At 39.7% G+C, this 19,630-nt stretch overlaps 1 protein-coding gene across 6 annotated transcripts in view; it reads right to left on the bottom strand.

Annotated features, from left to right (window-relative positions):
• The window catches only part of ADAMTSL3 (ADAMTS like 3), a 179,650-nt gene that overhangs the window by 43,609 nt on the left and 116,411 nt on the right, over positions 1-19,630 (bottom strand). For all 6 annotated transcript variants that reach the window (XM_032122889.1, XM_032122884.1, XM_032122887.1 and 3 more), the window contains 7 exons: positions 15,402-15,559; positions 14,565-14,676; positions 11,793-11,931; positions 10,178-10,228; positions 5,787-5,991; positions 4,792-4,939; positions 4,065-4,149 (listed from right to left, as the gene is read on the bottom strand). In XM_032122889.1, coding sequence (XP_031978780.1) covers positions 4,065-4,149; positions 4,792-4,939; positions 5,787-5,991; positions 10,178-10,228; positions 11,793-11,931; positions 14,565-14,676; positions 15,402-15,559 — 898 coding nt within the window. The remainder of the gene's footprint in view (positions 1-4,064; positions 4,150-4,791; positions 4,940-5,786; positions 5,992-10,177; positions 10,229-11,792; positions 11,932-14,564; positions 14,677-15,401; positions 15,560-19,630) is intronic.

Genomic DNA, 19,630 nt, shown 5'->3' with positions numbered 1-19,630 from the left:
GATAAAAAACGAGCACACAAAATACTTTTTATTGTATCTTGGCATCTGCTAAACTAGTCATGTGACTATTTACATATTGAAATCCCAAACTATAAAGCAAGGTACTGACTGAACACAGAGAACTGATTTTTATCTAAATTTTGAGCTCAGGCAGATGGGTTTTTTTAATCTTTACTTTACACTGAACATGCAAAACCAAAGCTTGTGACAGGTCATTAAAGCAAACTCCATCAGCCTCAGATGTGAGGTATTTTGGCATCCACAGCATACACATGGTAATGCTTTGAACACAATACTTCCCTGAAGTAAACTTAGTCTGCCTTCAATGGGCACACACTCAGAGTCATCTCAGGTCAGGATTGAGAAGCATCAAAGTGCTTGTACTACAATGCTTGGTAGATCATCAGCAATTTATAATGGACAGGGCAGTGACAACTGAAAATTTTCTGGAATCTCTAAGTTCACAGATGAGACTCCTCTTCTGATAAAAAAAAAAAAAAAGGAAAAATGCAAATTTGAGCAGGTACAACATTTTATAATCAGCCTTTTTACCCAGTCATTCGTCCCAAGGTTACAATGAACTAAAATGCTCCTATACTCATCTGAGCAGGCATAAATAACGAAGACACTTCAGATGCAGTGGAGGGCATGTCCATGCTGCAGTGTTCTCAGTCCAGCACTAATGGAAATGTGCTTTCACCTGGCACATGCTGTAAAAGCAAGCATAGGGTGACCTGGGAAATGAAGCAGTGACCTAAACTAATGATGATAGAACTGGGACAGAGTTCTATCAGACAGACAAATCAAATCTGAACTGAAAACTGAGCTCAGTGCAGCCCTCTGCAGCTTTCTAAAGACTTGGAAAACATGGTGTCTCTTAATTTTTTATTTTCCTCATGACCATGATTCCTGCTTTCAGTTAAGACAGGAAATGCCTAAATTAAAAAAAAAAAAAAAAAAAGGCTGCTCTTGCAATATTTCCAGTCCAATCCTAGCACACCAAGGGTCCTGGATAAAAGTCTAAAAAGCATCTAAAATGCTGGCTGTTACTGAGAAGAACTTCCATGATACTGGCACCCAACCCCTCCCTGCAGCACCACCCTTGCCTGCTCTGAACAGAGTCACACTGCTGGTTTTAACAGCCTCAAGGGCAATGTGTTGAGCAAAATCAGCAGCTTATTTTCAGAGAAGGAGCTGTGAGAAATGGGTAATGCTCTATCACCAAAGGCACAGTGGGGACATGTCTGTGAAAATTACTCCAGTGACATAAGTGGCAATCTTTATGAGAAACACTGCACCTCACATCACTTTTTAGCTCATATTGCTGGAAAAATATATCAGTTTTTGAAAGCATTTTCGTTTTCCCCTAAGCCATGACAGAGAAAGGCAGTTGAGGTGTCTATTTCTTTAACTTACAAGTAATAAAAAAGATGCAAAAACTTGCTGGAGCTTCTCTGCGAATCCCACTGTAACTAAGACGGCTCGAGGGAAGAACATTTAAAATAATGATTGGTATCAACTGTCATCACATTCCACAACTAAAAACTAAAAAGGTCAGACCTACATTTTTCTTGGCCTCACTTTAAGGACAGTCATTTTTTATTTTGCTAATAATAAAAAAAAAGAAGCTTTTGAACATTCCCCCTCTATGTAAATTCAGGACACCAGCCGTGGCAGACCACAGCAGCAGAAGTATTTTTCTTCCTCAAGCTACTTTTGGCATATCCATCACTTGTGGGTTCTAAAGCACAGCTGCATTTATTCTCTTATTCATTATCAACTAAAATATCACACAAAAGCATAGAGAGACAGTTGTCATAAAAGGATGGACTAGAAGTTGAGACTTCATATTGTGGTTTAAATTTGGATGACAACAGAATAACTAAAATTAAAAGTGATGGCATTTTACCAAGGAAATCATAAGTCTCCTGCTAGACAGAGGTGGGCTATGAATTATCACTGTGCCATGTCTAAATTACAGAAAACAAAGTTAAACAGATCTGAACCAGAGGGAGATCTTGTTATAATTTATTCTGGGAGAAGTAACAATTTATTGTCACAGTTTCTTTTCAAATCTTAATCCCTGCCCCAAAAATCTGACTCTAGCTGGAGAGTACCAGAGCACTTTGGGCATGAGGTTTAAAGCACTGACGAAGAAACTCTCTGGTTGCAAACCATTATTGTCCACATGACCAACAGACAATCTGCAAAAAGGAATGAAGTCAGGCATCAGTTATTTCTCATTTCTCCTTACCTGCCAGCTTCCTTAGAAGACTAAAGAGCAAGCAGTTGGCAGCAGTAAAATGAAACTAATGGGGAATCTGGCTCCAGTGTTAGAGCTGGGTCCCAGGAGAGGCCAGAGTGCCCAGACAGGGAAGGCACAGCACCTCAGCAGCCCCTCAGTACAGAGGGGATGGAGAGGAGTCACTGGTGAGAAGTGGCTGGAGAAACCTTTTAGACTTAGGTGAAGATGCTTCTGGAAATTGTGAAGGAAAGTCTAAGGACAGGATGAGGATCACGAATAAAAGATGAAAAACATCAAAGTGAAGAAAAGAAGGCTACAGTGGAATATATGGGTCGCAGCTAGGAAGGATGAATAACTGCTTTCACTGTCAGGACAGGGCACAAGGCAGCCCATGACAAAGTTTCTGTCTGAGCTCTATTATATTCTACATATCCTCTGAATGCTGTGTCCCTGCCAGCCCTCCATTTGTTCTGTCAGACTGATGCTGAAGGATCCTAAAAACCCAGAAAGTGCATTAGCTCATGGCTGCCACAGCAGGATTTTGTAATGCTAGAGATAATTTTCTTTATAGCTTCATGTTGAATCCTCTCTAGAAGTGACCTCACATACCTTCATTTGGCTATCCTGACACTTAAAAGGCACATTTAGTTGCATCACCCCCTTGGACAATCACACTTTATTTTTATATCTTTGCTACTACCCTGCCTGAATTCAGGGCCACTGATCTGGAGAGTGAAATAACCCCTCACAGTAGGTTGACACTTGACTTGAGAGGCTAGAGAAGTGAAAAGTTTAAACTACAGTCGCCATAACTATATAAACACCTGTTTGGCAAGAGGTTTCTTCTGTGAGTCATTGCAGGTGTAAAGATTTTATTACTCATGATCACACCTGTTGCTGCATGTGTGCCAAAAATCAGGAATAGCTTGATGGAAGAAGAAAAATAAGCATAAGGCACACTCTGCTATCAGAGCAATATAAATCCAGAGTAACATCATTAAGTTCATCTAAATTATTTCAAATTGACATTACTACAAATGAGTGCAGAATTCAGCAAAGAACAATAAAATATTGTTCAAAATCTCACTGTATACAAAGTATTTAAATACTTTAATGTCTATATATTGAATATATTACACATATAAATATATGTGTGTGTGTGTGTATGAAAAGTACACAGGGGTTATAAGGAACTGTGTGGCTGCCATAACATACAAGGGTCAGGAACAAGTGTAGCTGGATTTAAGTTATGCTTTCATCCCCAGGACTTGCAAGGCTTAACCTCATCAGTTTTTAGGGGACTCACAAAATCCAGATGTTATTTCACACATCTACACATGTAAAATAGCACAACTTACCCCCACTGATGCAGCTAAGCACAGAGATCAGCAGGTTTTTCTCACTTTATGCATTGGTCTCACCCCCCAAGGAAATCCTGGCAACCCTACAAAGTACCTCTTAAGTTTTAATACCACCACTGCACTCTTGAGGTAACAGCTATGACCCGGATAAAACTAAAATTATTTAATTTATATCTGCTGAAACACCTCCACATGCAGCAATTAGGGCTTCATTAGGCTAAACTAAGATCCCTTTGAATTCCTGAATGATATAGGGGCACTGTAATAGTGCTCTGTGTCATCCAGAACAGGAGCTCCAGAAGCAAAGTTATTGAGATGTAAAATTAGGAACAGCTCACCACACGACTCCTCTCCCATGGAGGACCAACTGTCAAAGCAAACTGCATAGCAACAATCACTCCAGAGATCTGCAAAACACGCTGGAAATGTCTCCTCACTGTAAAAGGCAGTGTACTTACGTTGGCTCTTCTGACACTGTTACAGTCTCTTCCATTTCATGGGCCTGTTTAAACCATGGCAATTTTGCTTCCACAGGACTTTTTTCTGGTAGAGGAACAAAACCCAAAACATTCAGTAATTCCTCCAAAATCAAAGCAACATATCGATGTTAGTATTAGTCACCTCAGAACTTCACAGGTTACGTTGCTTATTGATCTAATGCTTTTGTAGATATACTGGATAATTAAACAAAATTTACTAGAAAATTTCATCATGCTGCTTGAGCTTCGTTCTTCATTTTAAATATGCAGAAATGGAGAAGGAAAAAGGAAAGTAGCTTGATTATAACTTGATGAGCTGCTGAGTCACACTGAGAATGCTGACATATTTAATGAAAACAAACAAGATCCCAGGTGATGCATATGGAGGTTCATTCCCATTTCAAGTATTATTGAACAACTCCTCCTCGCTGTGCTAAGCTCATTAATTCTGGTTTTCCCAATTTGACCAGACTATATAGATTTAGTTGGCACATTCCCCTCATGGCAGTCTGGCCATATTATCAGCAAAAAATATCAGCAGGGCACTTTTCCTAGCACCAATAATTAAAGTGCTTGTTTCTGCCAAAATTGAAAAGAGTCCCAGTAAATTCCAGCTTCTGGCATTTCTGAAAAAGGTTACCAGGGGCTTTTAATTCTCTGAACAAAAATGCAAAACAATAAGAGACCCAGATAAAATTGCAGTTACCTTTTGGCTTGTAGCACGGTATTGGCACGATGCACTCCTCTTTTATGTGCAGTTTGAGCTGTGGATTGCAGCCCCCGACGTGCTGCCCGCGGTGGTCAATGCACAGCACGACGCGGTACCGCAAACCTCGGCCACAGGTCACTGTGCACTGTGGGAGACAGCACAACCAGCTCACCCTGCTTCTCTACTGCCTTTGCAAACACTGCTCAAAAGGATGTTGCAAGCACCAATGAGGTGCTCACTAAAGTTTTCCCACAGAGATGCGTGAATTTGTCCCTGCGTTGCGAGGTGAGTACGGAAAAAGCTGACGTTGGAAAGAAACATCTAAGTTTTGGGGAATGCAAGTGCTTTCTTGGGGTTCTGTGAGGCTTATCTGATTGGCAGTGGTCTGAAACAGAAGTGGCTATGCACTGAGAATGCACTCTCTCACAGTGGCCATTTTCACTTAAAGCTCGGTCAGGGGAGCTGCATTTTCGACACTCTTGTGTCACTGATGTCATCTGGATGAGCTAAGGAATTACAGGAGTGCTGAGCTATCTGACTGTATCAGATAACTACAGCCAGGAGAAGTTGGCTTATGCTTTTGTTACTATAATGAAAGGTAAGAATGCTGGAAAATCACCCTTGCAGACTTGCCAGCCCCTGACAGACATGCCTTTAAATATTACAGCCAGTGAAATACTACATTTATCAAGAACTGAGACATAAATGACCTGACTGCAAAGGGGCCTGACCTCTGTCTCTAACTTCTCCTCCATGCAAAGCAGGAATTCAACAGGCATAAGGAATTCTACAGGCATTCCTCTCCACACAGACACATTAATGTTTTGATTATCAGGCAGAACTACTTAGAGCAAACTTTTCCCAGTACTATTGATTATCTTTCACTGCTACACTTTTCTAACAGTCCTGTGCTAATAAATATGTGGTAACACAAGACCAGAGGCTTTCTTTAGAAAATAAGAATAAAGGTCCAAATTAACTTTTCAACTTACTTGAGACCACTCCATTGCCACCCACTTAGGACAATCAAAGAGATTGCAGGTCTGAATGACTTTGGGCTTTGGGGCATACATGCATTTCCATTCCTCCACTTGCAGTATCTCTCCATGAATGGTCTCCTCTACACACACAAAACTTCTCCTCTGAATGCCACCTCCACAGGAAACTGAACATGCAGTCCACGGGTTATGTTCCCACCTGGAAAAAAATCCTCATAAGACTCTTTCTTATTCCACTAACCTCTATTAAAAATGCAAAATATTTCATCCAACCTTAAATGTCAATTAAAACTCACTGGTAGTTTGGTTGCTGGATTCTTACCATGCACAAATACATTAACTGACAGACCTACCTTGCATTATTCCAGGCTTAAATTCATGTGCAAAATCAGAAGAAAAACAGAACCACCAGTGTAAGTATATTTCAAAACATAACTGAAACTCTTATTCTCATACATAAGTAAGAAACTGTGAATATACTGAGTCCGATTACTGGAATGAATTTACTTGCAAATAGTCTAAATCATCTAAATAGAATATTTTTGACAATTTACATGATCACGTAGACCCTTATTACCATTGTCAAAGGCCAAGAAGCCCTTTATTTAAGACCCTATGAAGTCTGAAGACAAAGACAAATCTGGCTGTCCTGACTGAGGCTGTTATTCCTTACAGTGGCTCATCACTGCCCACATCATTCAGACTACCCTTAAAAACATGTTCATGAAGGAATTTTTATGGGATTTCTAATACCTTGGATAAACCCAGCAATTTCATATCAAACTGCCTTCATCCATAAGGACTGTGACATCCTGGGTACCATTTGGCTGGTCATCACTGCAGTTCTGCAAGAGTTTTCCACCCTCATTAAAATGCCACTGAATGACCTTGTATTCACACTTTCCAGCTTGCTTCCAGCAAAAGGCAGCTGCTCATCCATCTCACCTGCTTTGGCTAACTCAGCTGACTCCTCCTGCAGCAGGGCAATGCACAGATTAATGAAAATTTAGGATTAAAAAAGCCTGCAGCAGACCTCCAGGGTAGTAGCCTCCAACAGAGAGATAACAAACAATCTGCTGGGAAGAAATGTCCTCAAAATGGACATCTATTCTCAACCTTAGACCTAACTACAATAAAGATGGAAAATGTTGCACCATCTGAAGTGAGAATGACATGGAGGTTTTTAGGCTACAAACTCAGTTGCATTGATCTCTTAGCATGAATGCACATTTAAGCAATCACCTCTCAACACCCTAACTTCAATAATGTCCTGCTCCTATCACATTTAGAGATAACAAGCTTCTATCAAAGCATTTGTCTATAGGTTCCAATGACCTCCACACAACATCTCCTCACCCTTCACCTCCTATCTCTTTCTTTCTTTCCACCACCCCCCCAAATCAAAGCCAAGCCCTTGGAAATTATTGAGTCCTGCAATACATCTTATGGTTCATCAGTGTCTTGTTAGTTAAACCTTACCTCTATTATAACTGCAGAAAGCATCATGAAAATAGTTATATCCCTTATGAACAATGGACTTGGCAAGTACTGCAATACCCCACCAAATCAATTAATCAAGAGCAACTTGGCTATCATAAAGGAAGTCATAATATCAGAGTCAATGAAGCAAAGGCCTATAAATCAAAGGCAAATTTAAGCAACCTACTTTTTATGATGCAGCAGGTAAATCAAGGACATTTCCTATTTTAAGCAATTCATTAAGCTGCCTACAAAAACATATTAATCATGCTTAAGCTCAACAGAAGAATGAGTATGAAACACAGAGCAAGCCATGGGACATTAGCCATGGAGTATAGACTCAAAAACATTCTGAATAAAGCTGTGTTCTGAGATACTGATATCACATCACAATAACAAAACACATCTGAAGAGCAGGAGTTACACTGTTCTTTGACTTAAATGAATGGCCAGTCTTAAGTAATTTTCTTTAAAAAAAATCAGGAACTAAAGAGCAATTAACTATTTAATGAATTAGCAGCTCATGGATTTATATATGTAAGGCTCACTGTGCTATGTGTAATATAAGGCTTGCAAGCATTTACAGCATGAAGTTTTATAGTTGTTTTTCTTTATCTCATCAGTTTCAAACACACTCCAGATCCCATACTCCCACAAGCATTTTCAAGATGGAGTGAGGTCCATGGCTACTGGGGAAAAGGGGGGTCTTGGGCAAGCAGTCAAGGAGATACTTTCCAGAACCCACAGCTGTCAAGGGATCCTCAACAGTCCAACAAGTCTGAAATAAATGGAGGCATTCCAAAAGCTTTAAAAGAAAATTTTCATCCTGGGAAATTTTTTCTATTTATTTCAAAAGAATTCTCCATCTGTAAAAATATTTCAGTGGGGCATTTACAACTCTAGCCACAGGAGAACTCTTTCAAGGTCTTGTGGTGTGCACCACGACTTTCCCACAACTTCGTCGTGTGGACAGGAAAGCAGTGGTAAACACCACAGGACTGCAAGGCAGCCTCCACGAGATCCTTGTGTTATGTAGGAGGTGTGATGTAGGATGCTGGTCAAGGGGAAGGAGCCTGTACAGCTTTGCTCCAGCATGTACCCAGTACTTTGGTTTTCAGCCTGCTTTGCAAGAACAATCCTGGGTTAGCGTGCAAGAAGCAGGAAAGAAAGGAAAAGGAGGAGGAAAAGGAGGAGGAAAGGGAGGAGGAAAGGGAGGAGGAAAAGGAGGAGAAAAAAAAAAGGAGGACGAAAAAAAAGGAGGAGGAAAAAAAAGGAGGAGGACAAAAAGGAGGAGGAAAAAAAAAGGAGGAGGAAAAAAAAAAGGAGGAGGAAAAAAAAGGAGGAGGAAAAGGAAGCAGAGCCAGCACAGAGTAATGCATTCCAGTTCCTTGCCAGGCAACAGCACAGACAAATCCTGCTGTGCTGAAGCAAGACTTGCACCCACACTGGACCAAAGTCACCTCCTGACGCAGATAAACAAACTTTAAGCTGCTGTTTTCTTTCAGAAATTCCTGCAAGAAAAGGAGTTTCTACATCTTTGTGGTGTTTCCTCATGAGCCCTCTCAGTACAACACAGCCTGCTTCCTCTCTCCTTCCTGCTTGGCTGCCTGCTGTTTTACAGTCCTTACCCCAAAGCATCACCCAGGAACACCATGATACCTTCTGACAGAACACACCGAAGTGCTGAAATGAGGTGGGCCTCTGTCTGTAGTTCTCAGTGTTTGAAATAAGAGAACCTGCCCACAGCTTTATCATAGACATAATCTATCTCACCACAATGTCATGCAAACGTGCTGAGCACAGTAAAGCACAGAAAGGGGGATTAAATTTCTCTTCCAAGTGGTCTCCAGCCCTAAGTGGTTCAGAAGACGAAATACTCCTGTAAATACATTAAGCTGAGTTCCAGGAGAGATCTGAGTACAAAGAAATTGGCAGAAGAAATGGAAAGACACAGAATATAATTAGAGAACCCTACAGGATAAAGCTGTAGAGGAAAAAAATCCCTATCTATGGGTGAAAGCCAAAGTACCTCACAGGACAGCAGATCCACAATTGCTACAGAAATAAACTATGACATTTATATCAGCTGTAATCAGTAGCTCCACTGAGCTGTGCAAGTCTATGATTTCATTCTTATTACTTCATATCTTTACTTCTTTAGAAAAATACACATTATTCATTACATGACATAATAAAGCAGAGGTTCAACTCGGATAAATATGCAACTAACTCATCAACTATAATTCTTTACATTAAAAGCAAATGTGACTCAATACTGTTTAATCCTAACATTCTTTGTAAAACATCTAAGAAGTTTTAAATCCTTGTAATTGGTTCAGGTGTTAAAAAAAAAAAAGTAACAAACTGTGCTCTAATGACCTATTTTAAGGCAAAAGATATTCCAACGATTCAGTATCTTGAAAGTGACATGTCATCTTTGATGTAAATAGACTGTGGATCTAAAAGAGGAGAAGGATCAGACCTCTCATGAGAAAAAAAAATTTCAGAATTCTGTACATAGAGAGATCTGTTCTATAAAATCTCACACATTGTCAAAAAAAAAGCCTTTCAAGAGAAGAATTCATACACGCAGTTTGAAGATGCTCTTCTCAGCACTACAGCCAGAGAAGGCTGAGTGGGACAACTGTTTACTTTAAAGACTTCACACTGGTATTTTCAAGAGCTGCATATTAACCTCTGACTGTTAAGCTAATCATCCAGAGCACACTAAAATAAATCACAAGCTTCAGAAATGTTTACAGGACTGTTGTAAGCTTGCTCTCCTGTATAGTAAAAAAAAAAAAAATAATAATCAAAAGATGTTCCATTATCTTAGCACTAAAACAGTATATTTGGAGTGAAAATTATGCTAAAGCTGACACATATGCTATGCTGATTATACATACCGAGGAAGTGGCTGGAAGTGATCATAGGGCATGATTTCTTTAAATCCATCACTGTCAAAAAAAATAAATATTGCATCATTATTTCTCATACCCAAGACTGTACATCAAGTACGTACTTCTATGTGATCATGCTTGAAGTAAGCAATTCCCAATGTGAAATGAAGGACTCTTACTTCATTACACATGAGCCTTATGGCAAACCTTACGACTTGTATAATCTTACCTTTTCTGCATGGATAAAGAGCTATTCACCATACAGTTTCTCTATTTCATACCACCATAAAATATTAAATGAGAGAGCCTACAGCAGAGAAATTTATTATCAGTGACCCTTTAGGTCTGTGTTACTTCATTAACAAGAAAATATTCACCTACTTCTATCTGTAAAAAAGACTGCTGAGGGACATGAGTGTCAGTGAAATAAATGCATCACAGGATTTATGCTACATAGGTCCTGAATGCTGCTTAGGACCCTTCTAGAGTTGTTCATTTGAACTGCATAGCATAGAGCAGGCATAAAGCCTTACTTCCAATGCTAAGAAATAGAGTATTATATCCAGTAGTACTTTCCTTTTCCTGGCTGTATAAAGTAAATTTGCAAGGTAAAATATAATCACACCCTTTCTTTCCCCTAATTTTCCCATTCCAGCTTTGGAACATTTGGCACCTATTGCCATCAAGCATTACTGATGTCGCTCTGCTTCATACAGTGATCAACTCTCCAGGAAAAAATCTTGAAAGTCTGCACATCTATAACTGTTAGAGGTCACTATCAACGATTACATTCAGCAGGAATGAAAGGAAATGGACAGTTTAGCTATAGGAAATGAAATCCATTGAGAGTGTTTCCTTTTCTTGCATATAACTCTAGCTCAGCCAGCTGGCATATTAATGTGAGGTTCTGGGACTTGATACTGTGATGTTATTTTAAGATTCTTTAGCACAGCCAGGAAACCTCACCAGACAATCCAAAAGTTAGTTTAAAATACTGTAGTGCAACTCAATACAATTTATGTGTACTGTAGCCTTTACAATTTGGCACTAATATCCTGTGGCATTTGTACCACAACGATATTTACTTTGAATGATTTTTATTTTTAATTCCTAGTTTTAAAAAACCCAAACAAATAGACCCAAGCTTTAATTATTAAATTGTCAACACTACAGTACCAATGAAGAATCAAACTTTTATGGTGGGCAAATGAATGAACCAAGTTAAAGCCTGTGCAAAACTTGCACTGACTGGAGCTTCTGTCTGGCTGTTGAGACATTCTGAATGGCAGCATCAATAAATCCAAAAGAAGGCAAACCCTCTGTCCTCCTCACACATCCTCACAAGATCCTCATATTAGTGCTGTACTACTCAGCAATAGACAAAGCAGAATTAGCCCTTGAACAAATTGGTATTTACAATATCTCTGTGCAAGCAAAGTCATCTATTCTGCAGCACTGAAGCACCACGAGTCTACTGGCAGAGGTATCAGCCTTTAACACATGCAATAACCAAACCAGATTTAGTAGCCTTATAGATAAAAAGAATTGAAATTAAGTAATCACAGTTGCTTCTTCCTTAGTAACTGCCTATGTCACACACAAATTTATTTGCCACACAGACCTAGATGGGCAGGGATCCATGTTGCATTCTTTCAGCTTGGGCTTTGGTTTCTTGTTTTCTGGATGATAATGACAGTAGTGGTCAGGAACAACACGCTTCAGACGGATGTCCACGCACTCAGCTGAATTGAGCTGATAACCTAAGGCAGAAGCTAAGTTAATTTTTGTCATGGAGATAAACTAAAACAGCTTTATCTCCCCATTGAATTAATTTTTTGTCTTACTCTTTTTTGGTTTGCTTTTAAACAAGGAAACTTGAGCAGGAACTTAATTAAGCAGGAAATGCATGACCAGACTTTCATTTAAGGCAATTCAGCATAATAATTATATTAACCTGTTTTAACACTAGATGAGCTTCCAGCACTTTATTCTACTAATATTCTAAGTGTAAAAGTAAAGTCACACATATTTCTTCATGATACAGGAATACTGGTACTGCACCAGCTCACCCATCACAAGGCAAAACTATGAAGCCATATGGTTCCAGTACATGTTCCACAACTTATAACTGTCCTCCTCCAAGGAGGAGTTACCAGTATGTTGGAGAGCTATATTACACAGCCATTCATGCTAAAAGAAATAAATACTTGAGACAGAAAGCCAGAGGAATTGAAGATGAGATCCAAAAATATTGCTAAGGAACTGTAGAAAACCAAGAAATAGGTTCAAGAACATTCCTAGTTGAAGAGCCAACAACAGAAAACTTGAACTAACTACTTGGTGAAAAACAAATAATAAAATATGTGTGGAGACTCGTTGCAAGAAGGGGTCTGAGTTTTATAAACCACTAGGTTGATTTTTTGGCTAAGAAAAAAAGACTCATTCAAAAAATCTTACTTGGACTTAAACTGAGGAGAGAAGGAGGATGTTCTGGTATGTGCAAAGAAAAAAAAGATTTAAACCACAAGAATTAAAATCAAACCAAGTCAACAAACTAATAGCACAAGTCCCAGTGCCTACTGAAAATGCTGAGTATCATATATCAATGGCTTCAGTTGTGTGTCTCTTGGCTGATCCAAAGTGTCATCATGCATGAGAGTGATAACCATAAAGAACTAAGCAGTTCCAGCGCTCACAGCATCTGTGTTTCAGCTCTTGTAAGTACTGAAAGGACCCAGAAAATATGTCACTTGCAAACAAGAGAAACAGTTTTTAAACAATCTTACTCATACAAGCTTAACTGTGCTTTCTGAGATACCCCTTCCAACACATGGAGATTACAGAATTAAAGACAGAAGCAGCATCCATTCTTTTACTGCCGGTACCAGATGCCAAACAGACAATCTGGACACTAAATCCACTTTAAGGTAACAGGTTAAAGCCAGGCAGCTGCAATACAACTTCCCTGCATGCTCAGTAACATGCCATTCCTCACACTACTGCTGTCATGACTGAGCAGCTCAGTTTTCGTGCTTCTTCAGTTCCTGTCCTCCCTGAGGAGTGCCAAGCCCCTCTGATAAAGGTACCAGTTTTATATTATAGGCAAGCAGCTACAAAGCAGGGCTTTGAAAACCCTGGATAATTTCAAAGAGACTGACATGTAGCTATAATTTTCAAACCATAACAGCAGTCTGAAGAAGGCTGGATTTGCGCCAACACCTTTGAAGGTAAATACATCCCTTGAGCTATCCAGTGTTTACATGCAGTCCTCAAAAGTAACTGTGATGCTTTATACTTCTTCCCTTGTCAGACAGGTTAAGGAAAAAAATTATAAACACAGTGTGATGGAATCATCAGAGGATATGCATTGCCCCTCACAGTTCCAGCAAGAATCACACTTCATGAGGCCAAGTATCTCGTAAGATACAGTAGTTTCCTGTGGGACTGCCTATCACACACATACACTGTCTGCATTTCAGATTACAGGGAGGCACTAGTGCCAAAACGGATGGTCCGTCAAGAGATCCCCAGACTCTGCTTGTACTTTAAACATCTCTCACTCTCTTTATTCATGTCCCAAGTAACTATTTAAACCATATTTGCACTCTCCAGAAAATCCCTGCATCGGTATCACCAGCATCCCAGTCTGGTTTCCAGGTGACCTGGGAAATGCTGGCTGAAGGGAAACTTCTATCTACACTGTCAAACACTCCTCCTACCATGAGCTCACTCTTCTTTTGCAGAACCAGACATGACAAGCAGTGGCCTGGGCTGGGCTAGCTGTGGCAAAGCAGAGCTACACTTCATCTAAGCTGCAGTGCTTAAACCAGGAGTAGATGCTACAGCACTCCATGTGCTGCTCCAGCTACCACCAGGACTGAATGTCTAAGATCAAACAGCCAAAGGTACTGATAGCAGATGTCCTTTAAATTCTATTTACTTATTCTGCTTTCAGTATAACTAATTTCTCAACTAAATGTTCTAAAACTCTCCCTCACGTATACTACTGAGGCCAGAAATACCTTCTTTCATCTCCTGATTATTCTTACTTTAAAATCTCATTGTGTTTCTTTGCTTACTTTCCCCAAATATCCATTATGTGTTTCAATTTTTCATTCAGAATGTCATATTTTTATTTCTTAGTCAATGCTCTTATCAAATGACCACCCTTTATGGAAAAATAGGACTTCCAGTAACAACATGTAAAAACCCCTACGCTGATACCAGCTTAGCCAACCTATTTAGCAGCTACTCTGCCATTTACTTTGCTGAGGAATTACCAGTGTGCAAAGAAACACAAACATTTAATCAATAAAAATGCAGAACAAAGGCTGGAAATCAGCCCCTTTTCATCTTCAGCTGTTGTCACTCCTGAAGAATTGCCATTACTTACCTCCGCCACACGTCACTGTGCAGGGGAAGAACTCTGTTTGTCTCCACTGATGACTGATGGGTTGATAGAAGAAGAACTGAACCACACTCTCTTTTGGTCCAGAGTACCTGGTCTGAAGAAATTTCCATTACAACACACGTGTACACTGTACTCAACTGCTCATGGCATTTCAAAACACAGCTCATCCATAATAACAGTGCAGAGTAAGATGACAACAGACATAAAAACTCTAGAAAGTCTAGAGTAGCCATTAAATTTAAGTTCCCAATAGTCAAAGCTTTGAATGTTGCTTTGTTTTTCAAATTATTCAAGGTATTCATGTGACCATTTGATTGTTTATCCTTGAATAGCAAAGTTCCTAACTGTATTCTTTGTTAACAAAAATTTTAACATTTGCTGCAGAAAGAAGTCTGTAAGTGATCTGAGAATTTTAAAAGGACTAGAAATGGTCAGTGGCTGGGTTAGCAATGTCTGAGGGAGATCGTAGGGTGCTGCTGGAAGCAGTGCTCAGGTTCAGTAGGTGGCAGTCTGCAATTGGATTAGCTCAATCCACTGCACAGGGTCACTGTTATTCTTCCAGCAATATTTAAAACAAAAATCCTGGCCATTTTTACCATTAAAGATCTTGTGCTACTCTCTGCCACACAAAAGACATTAATGTCATAACATTTTAATTTGTTTGGATTTTCTTAGCATAAATGATCTCTGGACTGTAATCAGGATTTCTTACTTGCTAGCTAAAATATTTTGTTGTATTGCTACAACCTGAGGGACAGCCACCACTGTGCTGCATGTACTTGCAATAACTTTGTATATTTGTACATTCACACAGCCCACCTTGATAATGAAATCTGCTCCAAGAGGTCCCTGGATCTTTATGATTTCCCTGTCTGTACTCTTCTGAAATTCAAGAGTTGTATTTTCAATGACAAATGTTCCAGGAGCATTGAAACTGTGCTCTCCCTTTTCTCCTTGTAGTGTTTTTGACTCTATAACTAAAGAAGAAACATGCCATTAGTAAACTTAAACAGGTTTTGGTTTTCAAGAAAGCCAGAAAGCAACGTTTACAACTTTGCCTTGCAAGTACCAGCTGCATATGTGCATTAAAAACACACCCAGAGTGCCTGTGAGAATATTAACTGCTTCAGATTATAGGCTGATAGATAATTGCAAGACAAGTCAACACAGGAATATCTGTCTGAACATACTATTCTTGCACACCAGAAGCACTTCTGAGACAGTTTTTCCTACACCAAGTGCTCTGTAATGCTTGGTATAAGCAATAGATCGAGCAGCAAAAGCTGAAAGAAACTGAAAACTGATAGAATCAATATAGAGAAAAATACCTCATACTTCCATGCAATTCCAAAGCCAAGCAATCTGAGCAATCAGTCTCCAGAGAAGCCTGAATGGTGCCAAACCCACCTGACACTCACCTCAATACCTGTATCACTGTACCAAGCCCATTAACTCGACTCTGAGCATTTCCCATGTGAGGAAAAAACAGGGCCAGGAGTTGGGCAGCTGCAGCCCTGCCGGGGGGAGGGAGGGCCCTTTCCCACAACAGGTGGTGATGAAAACCCTTTCTGAACTGTTCTCTGCTCCTTGGAAACAGATTAAACTAACAGCCCACAACCTCCAGAAGACAGATGAAGCATTTTAAGATTAAATCACTTCCAGCAAACTGACTGAACTGTAAGTGGACAAAGCTAAAGGACGATATTCATAACGAAGGTAGAATTTTGGGCTCTGTATAATACAGCGTAGAGGCAGAGCAAGATGCATGGCTTGAAATGCACTGGTCTGGTTACAATCGACCAGAGCACTGCATGGGAAAAGCATGAATCTCAGATGAGCTCAAAGCAAGCTAAAAGGAATCTTTTGATGAGCTATAAATACCCTCTTTCTCCCACTACCTTGCCTTTTTTGGTACTTTAAACAAAAGTTACCTAAGTCAGGCTAGGCCATTTAAGTTAAAAGCATCTGGTTTTACCTGCACTGAAAACATAATCTGAATGCTGCAATCCACCATGAACTGTTATCTTCCTTCATATTTTTTAAATACACATGCATTCTGGAGCACCCCCAGCAAAGAGAATGAAGAAATTATAGAATGTATTAAACTCCTTGAAAATGTACCACCACTATCCCAAGCTTCTAAGCATTAGGTTCCACTGTGCTCATAGGTATAACAAAGATCACATACATGGCTGGAAGGAAGTTTCAGGAAGGATTTGTTTCTAGGAAATGACTTTATGTTAATCACATGGTATGAATCTAGTGGTGAATAAAATGCACTGTCAAAGAGAAAACATAAATCTCCAGGATTTAATGTGCCCCACTGTCCAACACATTTCCATTAGAAACAAACAGATATAAACTAATCCCAGAAAAAACAAGTATTTAGATGATTTGTACATATTAGTAATGAAATTACTAATTATTTAGATGATTAGTACATCTACTAATATGTACAAATATGTACGTATTAGTATATATTTGTCACATTTATGGAAGTTTTCTTTCCTGATTGCGTCACAAAATAACCCTGTAAAATATATGGAACTCAGTAGTCTTGGATTAAGCTTCTGCAAGCCTTGATCCCAAACTTACACTGCTTAACAGTAAATAATAAAGCGCGGTGCCTGTTATTGTCTCATTTTGCTGAATAAGTGCAAAATCAGCACATCTGAAATCTTCCAACTCCAAATAAATTCGGTAAGATCCTCAGGAGTACAGGACCCCTTTGAAATTAGCATTTAAGATTACAAGGCAAGACATCCAGCTGGTGCAAAAAGATGAGGAAAACGTTTATTTGGTGACCTGAGCTGCATTTCTGAAGACTCTCTTTACTAATTTTCTTAATTAAAAATTATTTTTTTATGTTCTTCTAAGCAGAAATCAAGAATATTATTCAGCAAAAACAACACAGTGACTCCCTGAGAGCTGACACACGTTTTCATTAGAGCTACATTAGATGTGGATGCACATCATGTGTTCGTTTGCAAGGTCCTGCTACAGAGCCATGGCCTGTACCTCTGGAGGTCACACCACTGAAGCTCAGAACAGCTGCTCAGATTTTCCCTGTGTCACACAGGGAGATGAGGAGCTATTCCACAGCCCAGTGGATAACCTCTGCAATACTTTCTTGCTCAGTAGTATCTAGTGCTTGTCATCACAGGCTTCTAAAACAGAGTGAAACCAAGCATTCAGTGTATTTAACACACACATAACATAATTATGCTTATTAGGGAACAATTCCTCCCCCAAAAACTAGTTACTTATTGATTTCAGAGCAGTAACTGGAATCAAAGGTTTGATCAACTGGTTTCCAGATAAGGTTTAGAAAAGAATTCACCAAATACTTATTTGTTTTTCAGGGTCCTGTTATACTAAAGACCTGGGATGTTTGACTTCAGGAGTAAGCTTCCTTGTCCTAAATCATTTCCTTGAGGCTCCAGATGTGAAGAGTCATATGGACAGGGAATTCTCTTGAGTGCTCACCTGTTTCTGTGCCTAACAGGACAATCACCAGTGCCAAAGACCTATAACTGTCTGTGTTTACTTACTTCCCCTCCCTTGACAAAAACGGAAAATGCCTTGCCCAGCTGTGGATAAAAACCCTGTGGCTGAAGCCTCCCATACTCTTGGTGGCAGGAAGGAGAAGGGCAGTGTGGCACAGGGAACCCACTGCAGGTACCTCACTGTGTAGGGAAATGCATGAAGAGTTCCCAGGGAAACAGCTCCTGCTCCCAGTGCAATAAAGAGCAAGTCATGGTGCTGCCCAAATGCTGCTTCTTTCCTGTGAGATTCCTTTGTAGGTAGCACAAAACAAAACAGGCATTCTTCTCAAAAAGCAACAAGCAACACTGAGCATCTGTCAAAGAGCAGTGCACAAACCCACAGCTAAGTGCTGTCACCTAATGCAAATCACTGTGAACAGAGAAAAAAATCGACAAAAGGAAAAAAGGTTCAGTTCTTTTTAGTAACGTCTAACCTCCCTAAGTTCACGAACTCAGTTATCTAGCATTAGCCACTTGTAAAAATATTAGCTTCTGGTTTTCCTGTTTCTTCTGCTGGAGGATTAATTTCAGGGAACTTTCCGTCTTTCTTTTGATTTTAATGCTCTTAAAACAACTACCAGGAAAGCCATAATACAGTCCAAATCAAAAACAAAACCAACACAATGAAACATTTTATTCAGACCCATTTTTGTGCTAATTACTTGGTTATTTTCCACCAAATCTTTCACCAAACCCAAGCAGGCAGAAGTACAGGGGGGCCCTATTTGTTAAAAACCCAAAGTAACATCTTGGCTCTCTGATGAATCTGTTACCTGTCTTAAAGTGCCCACAGACACAAACAAAGTACTTAATCTAACCAGCTACAGAGAAATGCACTCCTCACTCAAACTAACTGCTGGTTGCAAAACAATGCTCAGAGCATTTGTTTCAAATCTGTTATGTGCTACATCTCCAACCACATTTCCATTTTTGATTAGTCCAGCAGCTGTGCTTTCCTGGAACAAGACCAGATCATAAACCCAGGATGAAGCACCACAGAACACAAGATGAAGGGAAAAGTGCCAGACACTCCATAGTGCTCTTCAAGTTTTTGCTATTGCTGCTGACTGTACTTGAAGGACAAATATATACTGGCAACAGGAGGCAGTATAAAATCTTAACAATGAGTAGTCCCTGCTTCACCTGTTAAATTCAACTTCTTGCAAGCCAGGAAAAACATCTCTGACAAATGGAACCTGTAAAAATAGGTGATTATTTTTAAAATTCTGGCTTTAATTATACCAGCACACTCACACTGAAGTCAAGGAAGTTGCAGACAAAGGATCGTTTGGTATCTCCTGTTAAGTGACAAACCCCCACGAACATGTACAGTGGGGAAGGTGGAGAAGCACCCCTGGAGCATTGGCTCTCGGAGAGGTGGCTATGAAGCCAGAAGCGATTGCCACCTCTCTCCCCACAACAACTCTCAGTTGTTTTTCACCTCTGCAATTTTAATTTTAGGTAAAAAATGTCTAAATCCTCACAGATTTGCAAACAGATGTG

Source organism: Corvus moneduloides, chromosome 13, assembly GCF_009650955.1.
Source record: "Corvus moneduloides isolate bCorMon1 chromosome 13, bCorMon1.pri, whole genome shotgun sequence".
Lineage (NCBI taxonomy): Eukaryota > Metazoa > Chordata > Aves > Passeriformes > Corvidae > Corvus > Corvus moneduloides.
This window is presented reverse-complemented; position numbering and strand designations above follow the sequence as displayed.